General features: G+C 42.3%; 2 protein-coding genes across 4 annotated transcripts in view; one reads left to right on the top strand and one right to left on the bottom strand.

Annotated features, from left to right (window-relative positions):
• Nucleotides 1–8,155, top strand: part of LOC127946253 (double-stranded RNA-specific editase B2-like) — a 188,658-nt gene extending 180,503 nt beyond the window's left edge. Inside the window, exons 9-10 of the mRNA XM_052542708.1 lie at nt 2,264–2,445; nt 3,716–8,155. Of these exons, the coding sequence (XP_052398668.1) occupies nt 2,264–2,445; nt 3,716–3,883 (350 nt within the window). The 3' untranslated portion in view covers nt 3,884–8,155. The remainder of the gene's footprint in view (nt 1–2,263; nt 2,446–3,715) is intronic.
• Nucleotides 8,156–8,232: 77 nt separating this feature from the next.
• The window catches only part of LOC127946255 (WD repeat-containing protein 37), a 37,459-nt gene continuing 24,823 nt past the window's right edge, over nt 8,233–20,868 (bottom strand). For all 3 annotated transcript variants that reach the window (XM_052542710.1, XM_052542711.1, XM_052542712.1), the window contains 3 exons: nt 12,066–12,200; nt 11,512–11,626; nt 8,233–9,816 (listed from right to left, as the gene is read on the bottom strand). In XM_052542710.1, the coding sequence (XP_052398670.1) occupies nt 9,685–9,816; nt 11,512–11,626; nt 12,066–12,200 (382 nt within the window). In that variant the 3' untranslated portion in view covers nt 8,233–9,684. The remainder of the gene's footprint in view (nt 9,817–11,511; nt 11,627–12,065; nt 12,201–20,868) is intronic.

Below are 20,868 nucleotides of genomic sequence, written 5' to 3'. Positions count from 1 at the left end.
CTGTGAGAATAATGGCGTCCAAGTAGAAAGAGGTGTACTTGTAAACCTCATTTCCAGACCTAGCGACTTGTTAGCACATCTGTTTCCCACATCGGGTTGACTCTGGTTCAAATCCAGCTCTGAGTGGATACAAGTAGGACCAGTTACACTAGCAAACTCAAGATTGTGGGTTTGATACCAAAACATATGAATAGAATGTATGGCTTGAATGCACTGTTAAACCTCAGACCTTGCAGAAGTGACCTTATGCGCATGGAGGACACTCTGTCTCGCACTATCACTTTGTTAAACCGCTCTCCTGAGCCTCAGTGTGGCAGATGGACTGCTCTATTGGATCTACCCATCCTCCAAATCACCCTATCGCTGCCATTGACAAGCTTCTCTTCCTTTGTCTGGATTCTCTTGTTGGGGGAAATGGGCTGGTTATTTTATGCATCATCATCGTCATAAAGGGTGCAGAGTTCCCAAGAAGCGACCGAGATCTCTTATCATAAGGGAAGGAAATAAACCCTTCAGTCAGGACTCCCCTCAGTGGTCAGACCTACTCTAAATGGTTACATGCTTATTTTATCTTAAATACAGCATCACATTTAGTGTTTTGGAACTCTGCATGATGTATAGACAACATCATTAGAACCAGTAAATGAAGACAGCTTGAAGGAAAATAAAAATGACTGGTATTTCCTTCAAACTTTTCCTCTGACTCATTATTTGTATATTATTGACTCATTCAGTTTCACTTATGCACAGGGGGCATCATTAAATTGTGTTTTACTAAATGCAGGTTGCATTTTATCATGCAAATGTTAGATCTAAACAACAGCATGCCATAGGCCTGTTTAATAAATGTGCGAGTATAAAGGTGCTTATATGTTAAGAAATATCCAATTTTATACACGGAGATGAAAACTCTGAACACATCTGTCTTCAAGAAAAAACTTTTATTTTACATGATGGAGTTTGCAATCTACTGGTCCAAACACAATGAGAATGAGTGAAAAATAAAGACTGGTACAAGCTATGCAAAGGCCAGCACCAACAATGCATGAAAATCCTTTCAGATTGGGTCTAGGAATGTACCGTATATATACAAGAAAGAAAAGGAACAAAACAAAAGACAAACTGCTTTGAGACAGTAGTTAGTAAACAAACTTCATACATCCAGGCCAGTAGGTGTCAGTATATAGTTCAGAGCTACTCAGAAAAAGAAAAGCTAGCAAAACATTACTGATGAACAAAACTTACTTAGCACACCTTTAATTAGCTTAACCAAGTTACAGAACTATCTTAAGCAGTAAGACTTTCTTCGTTGACGAGCTTTACTAGTATAATGCTAGTCACCCGCTCAGTTTTGCTGGTTCACCTGCTTCTCTAGCACCAAACAAGAACTAACCAAAACTCTATCATGATTCACTCTAACCTACTCTTTTGTTAGAAAAACTGAGACTGAGGATGTCTTTTAAATGTAGGTCACATACTTTAGCCCAACACTTATAAGATACCAAGTGGCACTTAAGAGTAGCCGTATGTCAAACACAGTGATCACATTTAGCAGCATACTGTGTAAAATGCTCTGGATGATGGATAGACGATGACATTGTGACTGACAGTAAATGATGAAGCCTGCTTGAGGTAAAATAAAAATTAAACGCTCAATTACAGACATACAGGGATAAACTGAATGCAGAGTATGAAATGACACTGTGAAAAAGTGAGCGAGGTTTTCAGAAAAAAGCTGCATTACGACATAAAAGGATAGGGACATTATTAAAGCAGACGATTTATTCCACCTGTTTAGAGGCCCTGAGTAGAGAATCTGAGATTGCAGGAGGATTAAAGTAATGGTTCAACCAAAAATGTAAATGCTATCATTTATCAAATGTGTCTGACTTTCTTTCTACTGTGGAAAACAAAAAGAGATATATTAAACATTCCACAGAAGAAAGTTAGTTATACAGATTTGTTTCAATGTAAGTCAGCAGTACAGTACATGGGCATGCTATGATCCTCTCCACTTTAACAAAGTAAGAAAGAATGCCATGCGCATTGGTGTAGCGATGCGGCAATGATTGAGGAGCCCGAGAGATCCTTTGTTCCTGGAACCAGTTTTTACATCAAAGATAGAACCGACGACACACAGACATGCTCACCTACTAATGAAACACTTCAGCAATCACATGCTAAATAGAACCTCCCTTGAGTGCTCGTTCTTACCGTCTTGCTGTCTTTCCCTAAGTCTCCCTCTCTTTTCTTGCATACACAGGCCTGAGCAACAGTGACTGCAGGCAGCAGGGGAAGTCTGTGTGCTACAGTGTCAATTGGACGACAGGTGACATCCAACTGGAGATGCTCAACGCGTCTACTGGGAAGAGGAGGGACTCCGGGGCTCCATCTAGACTTTGCAAGCATGCGCTTTTTGAACGTTGGATCAGACTCTATCGCAAGGTGAGCTCACATTTGAACAGAAAAACATGCTGCATCTGAAATGGAATGCTTCCATACTATATAGCAGATAAAAAATAGGACACTAAAATAGTAGTATGTCCAAATTCATGCTATTTGTAAAAAAAAACAGTAGGCTAAATATACTTATTAATAGTCACAAAGTAGATTCATATTCAAATTGAGTTCTTAGGCACAGTTGCATAAACCACCTTAAGTATGAGCCTTAAGGAGTGATTTCCCCTTACCTAAGGGAATGACTTAAGGGTGTTGCATATAATCCCTTAAACACTTCCCTTATCAAAGGGAAACCGTTGAGTATTTCACGACAGCGACCAAGGTTTTGCCGTTCAAAAAAATCGACAGTGGCTTGGTCACAATATTCGTTTCATGGTGATGTTAAGTCCCATTCACACTTGAAGTGCAACAATTACTCTGAAGTTGCTGTGCTTTTGATATCTTTCATTAGTAGTTACTGCCTGGTCACCATAGTAGTCTGTCTACCCACCAGCAATGCCATAAAACGGGAGAAAGGTTGGGCCGCAGATTAGCAAGGGTGCAGAGATCCCAAGAAGTGGCCGAGATCTCTGGCCGAGGTCACTGCAACTGAGTTCAATTAAGGTTAGGGATCTCGGTCAAGGTCACAATCAATGGATCCTTGCAGAGCTGAAATCAAGGACCTTTCATTAACCAGCCCAGTTCCAGTGGCATTTTCTCAGGTCAATATAAAAAACTAGTTGAGGATGAATAATTCCGTTTTTATTAGCCACAACAGACAGATCCCATTTGCTATGAGATGAAAAAAAAAGAAAAAGTATAGGGCAGAATTAGGTCCTCATCATGTAAATCTATGGGAAAGATGCCGGCTGCTGTACCAAATGCTGGCAGTTAAAGTCTAATGACTGTGGAAATGGTAATCATCTTGAAAAGCACTTGAGCGGCCTCCCATGGCAAACGCTCAGTGCTCGCAGTAAGGGACGCAAGAGCACACACGCTAATCTCCAAAGAAACTTTTCTTTTCTCCGAGCCCCTCTGTTCACCGCTCCCTCTTTTTGCTCACACTGTCTTTTCCATGTGTGTGAGTGTGCGACAAAGAAATGCACAAAAGCACGGAGAATGTTCAATTGCTGTGAAATTTAAATGGAGACATTACACAGCTGCTCAAACGCCACGTTTGTGCCGGCTCATTCGTTTTGCTTTGCGCACTCACCATTTCTTGTGTCTGTCCCATCCCTCTCTCCTTCATTCTTCTTTTTGTTTCCTCTCTCTATAGCTGGTGGTCCGTGGGGCGAGTGGTATGCCGCTGTACTGTGAAGCGAAGCAGGCGGCCGGCACCTACCAGACTGTGAAGCTGCAGTGGTTGAAGGGTCTACAGGAAGCAGGATTAGGGACCTGGGTCAGAAAACCTCCCGAGCAGGAAAACTTCACTTTGACTGTATGAGTACTGAAGCTTGTCCTCATCACCAAAACCACCTTCACCTTGCAACCAGTCGCCACAGAAGCCCTTACTCACCCCAGAGTCAACAACATCCCACTGCCAAAAAACTTCCACTAGTGGAGAACCTTGTTCTGTCGAACTCTCGCAAAATGTTGCTACTGAGGTAAAGATGAGGCATGGAAGAATTTTGCGTTAGTGTTTTTTCCCCCCCAAACCAGTAAAGCGCAAACACAAACTTACCTCACAGCCGATTCTGTTGACTTCATTGGTCATGCCAGTCACAATGCCGAATACGTACCCCTATCCTTAACCTGAGTCCCCTCACATTTGAAGCACATCCCCATAGATAGGGTTAGTTTGTTGCAATTAAATCCCTTCCAAAAGTCTGGATTTTTAGTCAGGTTGACTTTGTGATCGAGTTGACCAATGACTGAGGGAAGGGACTTGCGCTTAACTGATATAGAAGAAAAATCACTTGTACGATTCAATTAATGTTGACATTAAACTACATGAAAGGTCCTATACTCATCCTCCACACTTGATTAAAACATAGAACCATAATGTACCTCCTTGTTCTAGCTAGTCAAAATTATTTTTTTTTGCTATGCAAAGCTAGTAGGCTAAGCTAAGAACAAATACACCAAAAAATTAGTTTCAAGCATTTCTAATCCGGATCAGAATTGATGGAATTGCTTTGGTGTCCAAAGGGGACAGGATCTTGCAGGTCATTGAAAAATCCTGTTTAAAACTGCAATACTTGGATGACATAATTAAATAGTTGTACACAAAATATTGATTTGAGTTTTAATATTTTATTAGCTCACCAGACGCAAAGCTTCCATGAAGAAAAACCATTCCCAGTAAGCACACAGTGCTGACTTCAGTTACCCGGCTGAGCCTGTGTTATCAGCTTTTACCAGTTGTTATTGGGGGATAAAATACTGCTGGATGCAGCGATTGATCAATTATTCCACAGAGCCATATTAATAAACCATAACATTCTTGTAATGAGTTCCAGGAGCTTCTAGAATACCTTAAGGCCCAATCCCATTTCTAATTGATAACCCTACGCCTAACCCTTCTCATTGTCCCTTGAAACAGAGTGTGAAGGGGTAGGGCTGAAAATATTCCCCTAAGAAATGGGACACCACTACTACACTGTTACATGTCATCATACATCGCCGCCATGTTAAAGAAAATTCACGGTTTACACAAACTCAGATGTGTGGTAAAAGATAAGTTACCTGCCACTGGACTAGTATTTATGTTGTCAAAACAGTGAGTATCAATAAAATATGTTGTGGAACAGTCAATAACATTAGCGAACTGTTATCATAGCGATTTTTTGCAAACCTTTCTTCTGAGAAAATAACTGTACATACGAACACAAAATTGAATGTAACATATAAAAATGACTTACTTTTATGGGTCTCTCTGCTTGCTATGGCAGCCATATTGCCATATGCGGGGAAATTTATCATACCCTTTCATTTAAAGTTAGGTCCTCAAAAATCTTCGTTTGAAGGGTTATCTGGCCCTTCCCCCTACCCCTATCCCCTCCGGCCAAAAGAGGATTGAGACAAACGAAATGAAGAAGTGGAAGGCGAAAGGGTAAAGGGTAGAATTGGGATTGGGCTGTAAGGCGTTCGCACACCGGACGAGAAGCGTCGCGTCACGTCGCGCCACACGTAGAACAACTCGAGGTATCGCACACCGGACGGGCACATACTCGCACATTCAATTTCGCAGCAAGATGGGTGAGTTTTAGCTTCATCTATTATTATTATTTTAAATATATGATTTTAATTGATAAAAGCTTAATTGACAGGCAAATGTTACAATACTTTAATATTTCGCTTATGTAAAAATGTCTCAAGAGAAAAATTAAATTTTAAAAGTACTACGTTTATTATATATTTAATTATATATGTTTACATTTTAATTAAGCTGTACAACTAATACAAGTAGTATTTTGCAGCAGTGGTATCTTGGTGTAATGTATGAACGATTTAAAACAAATATGATGTTTTTTTTAAATATTAAACTATGCAGATGGCGCTCTGTGGCGCGGCAGAAATTTGAACAGCGTTCTGAGTCGTAGCTGGGCGCCACGGACAGACGCCGAATGGCGCCGCCGGTGTGTGTACACTCATAGAGAATAATGTGTTCGAACTTTAAAGATGTGGCGCGACGCGGCACTGTGCTTCTCGTCCGGTGTGCGACCCCCTTTAGTGTGAAGATAAATCATATAAAATATGCTTGTCCTGTTGTGTAACACACCCAAGATAAGATTTTCTCTGAATCTCCATTCACTGCACTAGACCAGAAGTTGCAGTGGCCATTGAGGCTAAATGCAAAAGTGATTGTCCATTATGACATGTCAATTACCGCAAAATAATTTTATCCCACAGAATAAAAAAAAAATAATTGGAAGGTTAGAGTTAGCCTTATGGGGTGTTTCCTTCTGGGAAACAATGTATGTAGCTTTCGCGAGATGTTTGGCAGAACAAGGGTTACCAGCTAACGGAATAGACAACAAAGGGGGGATGTGAGAAACGGGGCGATTTTCTCACAACACAGCAGATGGAAAGATGGTCACCTTTCTCTCTTTCTCACCACTGACGGCTCTGCTGTAGCCGTCATTCAAAGGTGTGTATGTGTGTTAACCTTCGCCAAAGTGAAAGGCAGCTGCCGTCTTGTCATTATCTGCCCGTTTCCGGATGGCCTGCCCCTGAAGAGCTCCGACACGCTGTCCAATTAGAGGTCCTGTCAGAGTGATGCGTCCCTCGTTTTCCTCTCTCTCCTTTGCCTTTGGTTCATTGGTACAACTTCAAAATGGGGGGAAAAAAAGAAGGAACGAAAAAACAGTAGGGGTTGACATTGCAATGACAGGTTAATTCAGCTCCATTCTGGTTGTGCAGGTTAGGGGTAATGTAAATGGTGCCATTACGACACCCCGGGTCTCTTGCTGTTTTTTTAGCAGGTACAGCTTGCTGCTTTAATACCTCAATCCCGCTCACCAGTGACATGTCATTTCTCCTCTGGTTTCTCTTTGTGTCAGCGCTGTATCTTACACAGGGTGTTCTGAGCAGAGACCTGCGTGAAAAGAAAGGGAAATGTCGGCAGTTTGATGTAGACACAAAAACGAAAAGAAAATGGAGTTAAGAGTGCGAGTAGAGATCCGTGATTATGGAGTAATTCGTAGTTGATGGATTCATTTACAAAGCAAGCACATGTATGCTCTTTACCCGAGGTTTGACCAGTGATTCTCCTGCATTCGTTTATTTAATTTACACATACATCTCATTCGTGTCTTTGAAAAAATAAAAAATAGATTTACACTTTTCTGTGGTGTCAAGCTATCACTGTTTGTCTGTGAAAGATGTTTATTGTTGCACGATTATTTTATTTTATTGTTGATTCCTTTCATTGCATAGTTCATTGTTATTGCATAATTTGTTACTGCTTTTGAGTAGATTATCACAGCTCATGTGGTTTTTCATAAGCTTTCAGTCAGTATATATTTTCAAATGCCACTTTGTCAACCTTTGCTGAGATATCATGCATCATCCCTTTACAAACAGCTCAAGATGTTACAGGGACACCTAGTGGTGGCAAATATATTTAAATCTTCCTCTGACCCCTTTAATGTCTGATGTCAAGTATTTATTCATTTATTTATTTTTTTAAATAATGAATCCATCCCAGCTTAAATTATATTTTTACTAATAGAATATCAATGCGAAGATGGTGAAACTGACCGATCAAATGTGACCCAGCGTTACCTACCTTTCTCTTTTTTCTGTGATCTCGACTTATTCTATTCCCCACAATTTCTAAAATGTTCAACTTGATGTTGAATGGATTGATCCCTTTCATAGTTATTTCCACCACACTGGCAACCCAGTTAGAAATGTACGTTATTGGACTTCTATGTACTGGTTATTTAAGTGTTTCACTTTTTATTTATTTTTTGCAACATTCATTTTATTGTTCGAGTTGAACATTTTCTTCATCACACAGCCCCAGACAAAACTGCATTAAGTAATTCAGTTGTAAGGCATGATTGAATGGCAATATTGTACTAATGACTGTACATTTTGTAAAAATTTGTATAAAAAAAAAAAAGAAAAAAAAAGGAAAGGACACTTAAGAGGATAACCTAAAGATATATCTCAATTTTAACCCAAAAGCATATGCTGCTAAGGTTGTGTACATTGCACTTGAGTTATAAGTGAATGTTTATGTGAATAAAGACTAAAATGTTGTGTTACACTTTGACTTGATTCTGTTTGCTGTACACACGCTACCATTAGTACAATTCAATTGTAGATTAAACCAAAACAATGTGATTGTTGAAAGACACGGTCACTTTATTCTGAAGCCCAGCAGTGAATGATTTAGATTCGGTTTCTCTTTATTATTAGTATATGATGCGATATGCTTCTCCAAAACAGCAAATTAGGTTGCTCTCAAATAAAAAGAGTGAAATGGCTCAATACAGAATACCCCACAGAACACTATAGCAAGTTAAAGACGACTCAAATGTTGGAAGGACGTTCTGATGGGTCATATACACTGTTGTTTCTGAGCGTTTTCTATGCTTCACTGCGTACATTTCATATCAAGTCAAATACAGTCCATTAAACATGGCGTCACAAATATACACTGCATCATAAACATCTTTTTGTTAGACCTAACAGAGTTAACAGACACTCTCCTCCGAGACTCCCAGCACGGTCCAGTGTAGTTCTGGTGTAACGATACCAACTGTAACACACTGATGGAAGAGCTTCCATTTAAGGATTATTAATGAGTGTCCTGTTTCTGTAGATACAGCTAAGCACAGTGGTTCACGAAGTACATCAGAAAGCCTTTCAAGTGTCAGCAGATCACACTGAGCAAGGCATTGATATTTGGTCCGATGATGACTGACGGACAGCACAACATCGGAAACGTCAATATAAAACTACTGCAGTGAACTTGTTCTGAATTCAGACGCGCTGATTCAAATATTTACTTCTACACGACTTGAAAGCCCTTGAAATGGAAGTGAACATCAAATGTAGGGCTTCGTAAACATTCAATACTTACAAAGCTGGTTTTCAATAGAGTGAACAAGATTACACCGCAATTATACAGCATTTCGCTTCACGTATTTGAGGAGAGAGGTGGGTTTGTCATGCAAATGGTCTGCGGTAATACTGACAGGCTTCTGGAACGGCGGCTCCCATCAGAACATCGCGGAGGTGCGGATCTGTAAATGTGATTGCTTGATTTCCATTCACAAAGGCAGAGTGCTCGACGTTTCTTCTGCACATCTCATCTCTATAAAGAGCAAAGCAGAACTCTATACAAAAAAACGAAACAATAAAGAACTCTAAAATGCAACTGTAAAATAAAAAGATATCTTTACAAAGTACATTGCACAACAAAAATAGCACTGAAGTGAAATTTAATTGAATGTAACAGCGGTGGGCCAGGAATGAAAGTTTCAGCAATGTCCCAGCCTCGCAGGATTGACGGGTCTCGGTAACAAGACTGGGAGGAAGTTCACAACACTATATGACCTCAGAGCAGACAGCGCAGGGCTAGATATGTAAAATATCCATGAAATTGAGTTTTTTTCCACATACGATGGTGATGGTGATGGTGACCACGAGTCAGAGACCACAGACGCCAAACTGGGATGAAAAACTGAGTCTGGTCACATGCAACGTGAATGTGTTCTTTTAAAATCTACTGCAGGTGTGGCACTGACGAACGTGTTAAGCTTGTATGTGTGAAACTGAACGGCGAGCGTGTCACTTCTCCTGCAGCAGGGCCGGGATGTTGATGTTCCAGCCGATGGCCTGACGGTCGAAGCCGCAGGTGAACAGATTACAAGCTTGGTTCTCCTCGTTCCAGGCAGAGCAGCACACCATCCGCCGATGGCCCTGCGTGTCAAATGCAACATGGTGGTCAGGACACATAAAAAGATACAAAACACGCTAATGCAATAGTTAAAGGGGTGTGGCTCAACACTTAGTGATGCTTATTGGTTTAAATTGTTTATAAATGTATGTATATTTAAATGTGCATTTATAATGACACTGTTTAAAGTATACAAATGTATTCATATAAATATGTATTAAAATAGTTCACTTTCAATTTGAAAATAAAATGCAACTATAATAAAATATCGGTAACACTTTATAGTAAGGTTCCATTAGTTAATCTATTAACTAACATGAAAAAACAATGAGCAACAGCAACAGATCGTGTCTGTTGTGAGAGAGTTCAAAACAAAGCAGTTTGTCATATTCGGTTCGCGAACGAATCATTCGAGTGTCAGCAATATTAAAAAAGTTTAGTCAATTGTGGATTAATGCGTATTGGGGACCTAAACCGTTTCAAACGATTCATTTTCGATTTGGTGACTGGTTCAAAAAGATCCGGTTACATCGTTCGCGAACCAGATATCACAAACTGCTTTGTTTTTAACTGTCTTACAACAGACATGGAAGAGAAGACAAAAATGAATAAAGTCGTCGTTTTTGCTATTTTTGGACCAAAATGTATTTTCGATGCTTCAAAATATTATAACTGACACTCTGATGTCACATGGACTACTTTGATGATGTTTTTCCTACCTTTCTGGACATGGACAGTAGACCGTACACACAGTTTCAATGGAGGGACTGAGAGCTCTCGGACTAAATCTAAAATATCTTAAACTGTGTTCCAAAGATAAACGGAGGTTTTACTAGTTTGGAACGAACATGAGGGTGAGTCATTAATGACATAATTTAGATTTTTGGGTGAACTATCCCTTTAACAAGCACAACTTTTGAGATTAATAATGCATTAGTAAATATTGAAATTAACTTTAAATAAGATAAACAATACTTCTTCAGCATTTATTAATTCTAAGTTCATGTTAAATAATGTAGTAAACTAATGTTAACTAATAAATCTTGTTGTAAAAGGTTACCAGAATATTTGCTAAAAATATAGCTGTAAATAAGAAAACATATTCCTAAATCTGATAATACATTACCATTCAAAATTTTAAGATTAGTATTTTTTTTTATTTTCAGATTTTAAATGCATTACAGTAGAAAAAAGTTATATTATATTATACCGTATTTTTCGGACTATAAGTCGCACCTGAGTATAAGTCGCATCAGCCCCAAAATACGTCATGATGAGGAAAAAAACATATACAAGTCGCACTGGACTATAAATCGCATTTATTTAGAACCAAGAGAAAACATTACCATCTCCAGCCGTGAGAGGGCGCTCTATGTCTTCAGTGTAGACTACAGGAGCACTGAGCAGCACAGAGCGCCCTCTCGGGGCTGTAGATGGTAATGTTTTCTCTTGGTTCATCTCTCTTAGTTCATTTCTCTTGGTTCATGTCAAATTAATTTTGATAAATAAGTCGCACCTGACTATAAGTCGCAGGTCCAGCCAAACTATGAAAAAAAGTGTGACTTATAGTCTGGAAAATATGGTAATTACTATTATTATTGAAAGTATTGTTATATTGTATTTAAATCAAATAAATGCAGCCTTTGTGACCATAAGGGGGAAAAAATGTGTTAGTCAACTTGACAGACATGGAGCAAAAAGGTAATAATGAAACACACCTGTCTGTTGCTCCGAGGGAGACGGGCCAGACGGACCCCGCTCATGTCGAACAGCCTGACCTGTCTGTTGTCATGCGGCAGAGCGATGATTCTTTGGTTCGCCGAGACACTTATCCTTCAGATTAGGACAATCAAGAAACTAAATTATTAAAAAATAAGACAGCATGTATTTATGCCAGACATCTTTGTTGACAGGCTATTTTCGTTCCCCTCGGTTAGACATTTTACAAATAACACATAGCATGTATTGCACTTAATGGAAACAAGACGCTACAGTATCTGTAAGCCATTTAATGCAAATAGTGTAAACAGAGCTACCGTAGATACCATTTACTAAATGAAGACATTCAAAAGAAAATATTATCCAAATCTTCCATACTATTCCTGGCCCCGAAGCCTGACTTCCCTTAGTTCTTTCAGAATATCTTGTTATTGAGGAATAAAGTTTCCCAATTTGCCAGAACTTTCTAAAACGGGCACAGCGCTGTCTCTGCTTGTTCAGAAACAACAGTCTCAGAAAGCGGTCTTACACCTCACCAACCTGCTGCTCTTACCTATTAACGGCTGAGTCGGTGCGGATGGTAGCAATCGGAGATCTCATGTTCTTCAAGTCCCACACCTTGACAGTGCGATCGTCACTTCCCGACACCACATTGTCCCCAACGGTGAACACGGCAGACGTCACCGTGCTGAAAGAAACAAACAGCTCGTCAACAAAACCTCTCTCACACTCACACACATCAAACATGCTTCAATGCACCTTGATGCAAAAACTGTCATCCTGAACAAATGTGCATGGTTTTCATGAAGTGCACGTAAGATTGTTCTGTATCAAACAGAAGTTGCAGAAGGTCAAGGATCATGGCTGCTAATGTGAAGGACACCAATTTAATCCTGATCATGAGTCGCTGCTGAAACCTGGTAGTGGGACGTTGTATGACCGAGATGACAAACTTGCTGCATAATAATTGTGTTCTTGAGCGAGACTCTTAACTCCAGAACGCTCCAGCAGGCTTTGTGCCTGAATTAAGTGTGACGTGGGACTTTGAACGAAATGCATCAGCAAATTGCCACATCCCCTAAAAGTAACCAGCTCAGCACTCAAGTATTCTTTGAAAGGAAGATTATCTCTTTTACTGGCATGAAATATTACCCCTACAGAGAGGCTAGAGAGTGCTCAGGGTGATTTGCTTTTCTCCACACTCTTAGGCCACGTTCACACAGTAGTAGAATAAGGTTGTCAGTCCTGTATTTGAGCCCTTAATACGGTTACGTTCACACACAGAACGGTTATTTACGGGTGTGATGACTGCATTCTGCAACCAAACTCACAGCCATGAATTTTTAGAACAGTGACGAAGAAATGAGCTGTGTGTCATCTGAAAGTTTCAGATCCCGTCAGTTTTCCACCGGAGCCGCTCCTGTCAGTTTTGTGTTCTGTGCGTGACTTGAATGCTCCACTCTCCACCCAAATATAAAGCTGCTGTTGGTTAATGAACATTTGACAGATGAACTTGCGGCTCGATTGGATTCTTGTCATGTCACAAACTGATTAGACTAAGTTTTGTGGACGTCGCCATCTTTGATATTAGTTTGGTCACTGTCGCAATGGTTATTGGTAAGGAAAACAGGGCTTGTTCATCCAGACAATATTCGAGACGTTTAAGTTGCTGTGTGAACATTTCGAGACTCACACCTTTTAAGTAAATGCGGTTGTCAATCCCAAAAGCTGACAATGTTAATGTAGCCTTATTCTTTGCAGTACCCAACAGAACAGGATGCAGATTATGTGAATTCCAATGTCTGCATTCTCATTAGTAGCTTCTGTTTTATCACAAACAAATATTTATGCGTGACTCATGATCATCAGTGTCACTCCTAAAAGCCGATTCACACTGCACCAACAGAAGGCAACAAATGGCAACAGACACATTTTGTTGAGTTTCAGTGTGTTGTGGCGTCTGTTGCGGTCTACAGCGGCAATGTGGGCCTGCTGAACATTGTTGGGCAGTCTCAGTTTAAGCTGGCATGTTTACTGCCTGATGTATAGTGCCTAAAAATGGCATGCTCTGGCAGAACTCAACGGTTCCAATCTGACTGCTCTGCTTCTACACAACTTTAGGAATTAAAGGTGGACAGGTTTGGGGCTGTTTCAGGGGGCTTCAGGGGCTGTTTACACAACGTTTTTACCCAGAAACTGGAAACTTTGTATGTGTTTTGCCTGTTTGTTTACATGACAGCTGCGTCTTGGGGACTAAAAAAATTATTTTTGAAAATGGGTTTCAAAGTGCAAGTTTTCGAAAATGCCACCGTTATAGTTGCTGTGTAATCACCCAATATTGAAATCTTTGAAAATGGTGACATCATCCGTGTACATAGTACGTGTTATGCATGTAGACATGTGCAGTATGTGATATTAAAGGCAAGCGTGAACAAACATACACAACAATGGAGGAGTACATGGTACTGCTGTTGCTTCTCAAGAGTTAGCTAATGCTTCTTGATAAAAGTGTGGATTAAAGTTCTGTTTACTAACAGTGCCAACTACTGGCCTGGCATACATAATACAGTGTTTTTGGCCATTGTCACGGATATGTATAAATGTGAATCGTTTTGAAAATGTTGTTGTGTGTACGTGAAACTTTTTTTGTGCTTACGGATTCTATCACTGCATACTAGTGCATCTCAATAAATTAGAATGTCGTGGTAAATTTCATTTATTTCAGTAATTCAACTCAAATTATGAAACTTTAAGTCTTTGGTTCTTTTAATTGCATCTTTTTCCTTACACTCAACTTTCTGTTAACATACTTGGATAAAGCACTCTGGGAACAGCCAGCTTCTTTGGCAATGAATGTTTGTGGCTTACCCTCCTTGTGAAGGGTGTCAATGATTGTCTTCTGGACAACTGTCAGATCAGCAGTCTTCCCCATGATTGTGTAGCCTAGTGAACTGAACTGAGAGACCATTTTGAAGGCTCAGGAAACATTTGCAGGTGTTGATTTGATTAGCTGTTTGCATGTCACCATATTCTAATTTGTTAAGATAGTGAATTGGTGGGTTTTTGTTAAATGTTGGCCAAAATCATTATAATTAAAAGAACCAAAGACTTAAACTACATCAGTCTGTGTGCATTGAATTAATTTAAAGGGGGGGGTGAAATGCTATTTCATGCATACTGAGTTTTTTACACTGTTAAAGAGTTGGATTCCCATGCTAAACATGGACAAAGTTTCAAAAATTAAGTTGTACGTTTGAAGGAGTATTTCTGTTCCAAAAATACTCCTTCCGGTTTGTCCCAAGTTTCGGAAAGTCTTTTTCGAGTATGGCGCTGTGTGACGTTAGATGGAGCGGAATTTCCTTATATGGGTCTTGAGGGCACGTTTGCCGGAAGAGCGCGCGCTCCCGTATAGCAGAGCAGAGAGAGGCTGTGCACAGACAATCACTGATCAGAGCGAGAGCGTCGCCAAATGTTACAAAAGGAGTGTGTTTTTGGTTGCAAGGGCAAGACAACCCTGCACAGATTACCAAAGAAAAAACAGCATTAAGGGACCAGTGGATGGAGTTTATTTTTACAGAGCATCAACGGAGTTGTGCAAGTGTTTGTGTTTGTTCCCTGCATTTCTAAAATGCTTGTTTTACAAACAAGGCCCAGTTTGACGACGGATTTGCGTATCGTTTATTTCTTAAGGATGTTGCAATCCCAACGAAAAAGGGTCACGATCGTGTGTTGGAACCACAGGCGGTGAGTAAAACTGCTTAAAATATCTCTGCCTCCTTGTTAGTGCGTCCCCTCCCATCGGAGACCCGGGTTCGAGCCCCGCTCGGAGCGAGTCGTTGCTGCTGCTGCTCTCGTTCAGTTTCAGCCTTCACAGCTGTCACAGCTTCCAAACGCTCTCAAAGCAACTGGCGCTCGTGATTCTTTAGCTCCGCCCACACGTCACGCCTCCAGGCGCTCGTGTTTTTCCGGGAAAAATCGGTACAGACTATCTCTCTCTTATGAATATAATAAAACTAAATACTTTTTGGAGTTATGAAGGATGCAGTACTACTCTATAGGTACTCAAGATTAACATGATATTGAGTGAAAACGAGCATTTCACCCCCCCTTTAACACACAAGTTTCAAAATTTGAGTTGAATTACTGAAATGAACTTTTCCACAACATTATAATTTATTGAGATGCACCTGTATTAGCAAGTTCAATTCTGATCAACTCTGTTGAATTGTAAACAATTACGGTCTACTATTTTATTTTATCTAATTTACTTTAAATTGCCATCTGTCAAAAGCTTTGACATCGACTGAAGCAGGGATGTTAGGAAAGGTAGAACTTAAAGAGGACCAGAAAGCCTAGCGACTCCAAAGTCAAAGTTGTCTATCTAAGGAATCAGACTTGAGGGCATGAAAAGAAGTGAGTCCGTATGAAAAAAAGATTGTCTGAAATTCTCACTGGTCAAGTTTCCTTTGTCAGAGTATGTTTAAAACAGAATTTAAAATATCTAGGCCTGCTTTCACAGACATGGCTTAGATTAAGCCAGTATTAAGGCATAGTTCAATTAGGACTACATATCACATATTTAAATATATGTCAGTGCATGTTTCTTTCAGGTAAAATAGCTCAAACATGTCTTTTAGTCTTAAGCCTTGTCTGTGAAACTGAGGGCTAAACTTTTGGAAGCATGATGATGCTTATCCTATTTGAAAGTCAATGGCATGCAGAAATCTCAGAGCACAAATCCTAGCTTGCAATCACTTTAAGTGGCCAATTCTTGGCCAGAATAAGCTGCATTGTGGACCAGATTTTATAATGATGTGAAACAACAAAACTTGTGACTTCTGTGTTGAAGTTTGAGTTGCTACAGGAATTGAATCTTCCCAACAAATTATATCATTGTGAAATTAAACTCATCTTTCCCTGGTTGGAAGGACCACCCTCTGCTCCTGTACAGGGCATGAGAACACCAACAGCTGAGGCAAAATGAGGCGGAGAGAGTGTGTGTGTGATTTGAGACAGTCTGGGTGAACAGCAGGAATGTCAGCAACCCTCAGGGTCACAGCGCACATTTAACTGCTCCACTCAGCACACACACTTCCATTTAATGGACCTTAATATTTCTAATCTATCACATCATTCCCTGCTGACATTTCTCTCTTCTTTGTATTCCCTTTTCCCGAAGAGCGAGGGAGAGAAAAATGGAGAAAAAAAAAAGAAAAAAAAAACTGAAGTGGTGCTCTGCTTGCCTCTAGCCATGCTAATTTGAATTGACATGATATTAAGGTTTAATTAGGGGCTAAATTCTGCTGCATTAAAGATTTGGAGTTGGGTTTGGCTGTATTTAACAGCTTTACTTGGCTCGCTCCGGCACAGTTCACATCCAAAGTGAAGCGTGGAAACACTTTCTGACATTGTGGGTTGCCACCGGAAAGCAAGGGTGGGGGCAGTGGTGGGGCCGATAATAGATTAAAAGCTTGATTAAAATCCTATTACAACTCAAATGATATTTTGGGAATGTTCCGTTCCTCGTGGGACCACTGACAAGCAAGGTCAAGACTCATTAGAGGAAGAGCTGCATGTGCATTTAATAGTGATGCAGTGCTGGAGTATGAGCTTTATAAAACAATGGCTAAAGTACTTGCATGTGGTTAAAGCTCTTGCTGATGCTGTCATGATTCTGCCCTCGTGTCCTTGATTTTTCCTAGTCTTGAGGCAGGATCATGACAGACCCGTGTTTTGTGTACAAGCGCATGGCCTTGTCTTTGGGCCATGTGCTTGTGTTGTCTCGTTCCCTTGCCCCGCCCCCCTTGTTATCCTAGTCGTGTCGTGATTGTCTATCTGTAACACCTGTCGTGTCTTAATTGTTCCCCCTATTTAGATCTCCTAGTGTGCTCTGTCCTGCGTCGGTTCATTGTGTTTCTCAGATGTGTTCTACTTATGTGATCGTGTGTGAGATTGTGCTGTACCCTCTGAAGTCCTTGTATTACCGTGAGTGTTTGTAGTTAGTGTCAAGAGTTTGTTTGTCTTATCAATCCTGCCCTGTTAAGTTGTTTAGTTCCTGCCCTAGCTGTTGTTTTCCCCCTCGTGGGTTTTGTTTTCCCCTTTTTGTATTAATAAAACTCTTTGTTTTGTGATTCCCTGTCTGCACTTGAGTTCCTCCCTTACCAAAACCCTGACAGAATGAACCGACCAAGAAGGAACTCAGCAGGCAGGAGGTCCTCCGAGCTCCAACACCTGTTGGAGTTCCGGAGGCAGTGCTGGATGTCATCCCCCACAGACAGGAAGGGGGTCACCCTCCCATACTCGCCCGAGGGGGAGTGGATCCTCCAGAATTATGCCCGGCTGTGGGAGAGCCTCTCCCAGGAGGAGCCACAGAGGTCCCCACCTACCCAGCTGCCGGCGATCCCGGAGGGTCGTGTCCTGGCCGTGGCAACCCTGGGGGGTCAGTCAAGCCCCTCCCAGAGTCCTGAGGTGCCCTCCTCAGCCAGTAGTCTCCCCATGAAACGAGGGAGACGGTTTTCATGGGAGTCAACTTCTGAGTCTTCGGCGTCCGAGACTGCCCTGCCCGAGACCAAACTCCCCCAACCCGCCTCTGACCCAGCTGTGGCCTCTGCACCGCGCCCAAGGAGGAAGAGGAGGAAGAGGGGGCCTGCCGGTCCTGTGACCCTGTCTCCTCCCGTGCCAGCAGCGGAGAGCGCTGGCGTGCCCGTGCCAGCAGCGGAGAGCGCTGGCGTGCCCGTGCCAGCAGCGGAGAGCGCTGGCGTGCCCGTGCCAGCAGCGGAGAGCGCTGGCGTGCCCGTGCCAGCAGCGGAGAGCGCTGGCGTGCCCGTGCCAGCAGCGGTGAGCGTGCCCGAGCCAGCAGCGGAGAGAGCTGGCGTGCCCGTGCCAGCAGCGGAGAGCGCTGGCGTGCCCGTGCCAGCAGCGGTGGGCGTGCCCGACCCAGCAGCGGTGAGCGTGCCCGTGCCAGCAGCGGAGAGAGCTGGCGTGCCCGTGCCAGCAGCGGTGAGAGCTGGCGTGCTCTTGCCAGCAGTGGTGAGCGCTGGCGTGCCCGAGCCAGCAGCGGTGAGCGTGTCCGAGCCAGCAGCGGTGAGCGCTGGCGTGCCCGAGCCGGCAAAGAAGAGGGCAGTATGCAAGTCGGCAGTCGTGAGAGCGCAGGAGAGTGCCGCGGCCGACTCTGCAGCAAAGACTTTAGTTCAGTGTATCTCATCTCGTAAGGAGATGCCAATTGTCTTAGCGGCTAAAGCCTTTTCTGATTATTTGTCTAGTCTTGTCCGTATCCTAGAAGTCCCCGTCAGTCCTGTCTTGTCCTCAGACCCTGTCCCCAGAAATCCCGAGTGTCCTGATGTCGTCTCCCCGTGTCCCGTAGATGTCGTCTCCCCGTGGCCCGTGAGTGTTGCCCCGTGTCCTGCTGATGAAGTCATGTATCCTGTTGATGTGGCCCCGTGTCCCGTAGATGTCCCGTGTCCTGTTGTCCCCCCGTGTCCAGTAGATGTTGCCCCGTGTCCCGTAGATGTCCCGTGTCCAGTAGATGTTGTCGTCCCGTGTCCAGTAGATGTTGTCCCCCCGTGTCCAGCTGTCGTCTCCCCGCGTCCCGTAAGTCTTGCCCCGCGTCCCGTAAGTGTTGCCCCGCGTCCCTTGTCTGCTCCTGTCATGTCCCCTGTCAGTTGTCCCGAGACCCCTCCCCGCCCCTCACCACCCAGACCTGCCCGTACCCCCCGTCGTCAGCCTTCGTCCTGTCCTCCTAAGATTCCTACCCCTCCCACCCGCCCTGGTCTGTCCCCCATGAACTTTGTGGTCCCGCCCCCTCCCCTTCCCTGTTTGTTTTTTTTGATTTGTCACCCCAACCCTGCCGTTGTGTACTCATGTTTGCCTTTGTTGTTATTTGTCATGTCCTGTTGGTTTGTGTCTGTGTCCCAGTCTGTCATGTCAGTCGTGTCCCGTATTTGATGTTCCCTTGAGGAGCGTCTGGAAGCCGCTCCTTAAGGGAGGGGTTCTGTCATGATTCTGCCCTCGTGTCCTTGATTTTTCCTAGTCTTGAGGCAGGATCATGACAGACCCGTGTTTTGTGTACAAGCGCATGGCCTTGTCTTTGGGCCATGTGCTTGTGTTGTCTCGTTCCCTTGCCCCGCCCCCCTTGTTATCCTAGTCGTGTCGTGATTGTCTATCTGTAACACCTGTCGTGTCTTAATTGTTCCCCCTATTTAGATCTCCTAGTGTGCTCTGTCCTGCGTCGGTTCATTGTGTTTCTCAGATGTGTTCTACTTATGTGATCGTGTGTGAGATTGTGCTGTACCCTCTGAAGTCCTTGTATTACCGTGAGTGTTTGTAGTTAGTGTCAAGAGTTTGTTTGTCTTATCAATCCTGCCCTGTTAAGTTGTTTAGTTCCTGCCCTAGCTGTTGTTTTCCCCCTCGTGGGTTTTGTTTTCCCCTTTTTGTATTAATAAAACTCTTTGTTTTGTGATTCCCTGTCTGCACTTGAGTTCCTCCCTTACCAAAACCCTGACAGATGCTGGGGAATGTCTTCAAGATGGTTTGAGGTGTATGAAATTCATAGCTGTGAATTATAATTACGTGACATACATTTAAAACTGAATTTATTCTGTATCCACAGTAGTGTCCAAACCCAAACTGGCATGAATTTCTTTCTTCCATGGACACAAAAGAAGAAGCTACTGTCAACGCAAAGTTATGAAGTCATATGATCAAATCCCCTTCAATGCTCTTAAGTCTTATTTGTGCCTTAACATAAGAAAATATATTTAATATAACTCTGGTATGAGACACACAACTCCCACTGGAATTAGGTGTAAATTTCCATTTCCATGCACTGAATGATAACAAACACATGTGACAATATACACTCACCTAAAGTATTATTAGGAACACCATACTAATACTGTGTTTGAGCTTCTTTCACCTTCAGAACTGCCTTAATTCTACGTGGCATTGATTCAACAAGGTGCTGAAAGCATTCTTTATAAATGTTGTCCCATATTGATAGGATAGCATCTTGCAGTTGATGGAGATTTGTGGGATGCACATCCAGGGCATGAAGCTCCCGTTCCACCACATCCCAAAGATGCTCTATTGGGTTGAGATCTGGTGACTGTGGGGGCCATTTTAGTACAGTGAACTCATTGTCATATTCAAGAAACCAATTTGAAATGATTCGAGCTTTGTGACATGGTGCATTATCCTGCTGGAAGTAGCAATCAGAGGATGGGAACATGGTGGTCATAAAGGGATGGACATGGTCAGGAACAATGCTCAGGTAGGCTGTGGCATTTAAACGATGCCCAATTGGCACTAAGGGGCCTAAAGTGTGCCAAGAAAACATCCCCCACCCCATTACACCTCCA

The sequence above is a fragment of the Carassius gibelio genome, chromosome A24 (genome assembly GCF_023724105.1).
Source record: "Carassius gibelio isolate Cgi1373 ecotype wild population from Czech Republic chromosome A24, carGib1.2-hapl.c, whole genome shotgun sequence".
NCBI classification, from domain to species: domain Eukaryota; kingdom Metazoa; phylum Chordata; class Actinopteri; order Cypriniformes; family Cyprinidae; genus Carassius; species Carassius gibelio.
The sequence above is the reverse complement of the archived record's forward strand: the minus strand, read 5'-3'. Positions and strand labels throughout refer to the sequence as shown.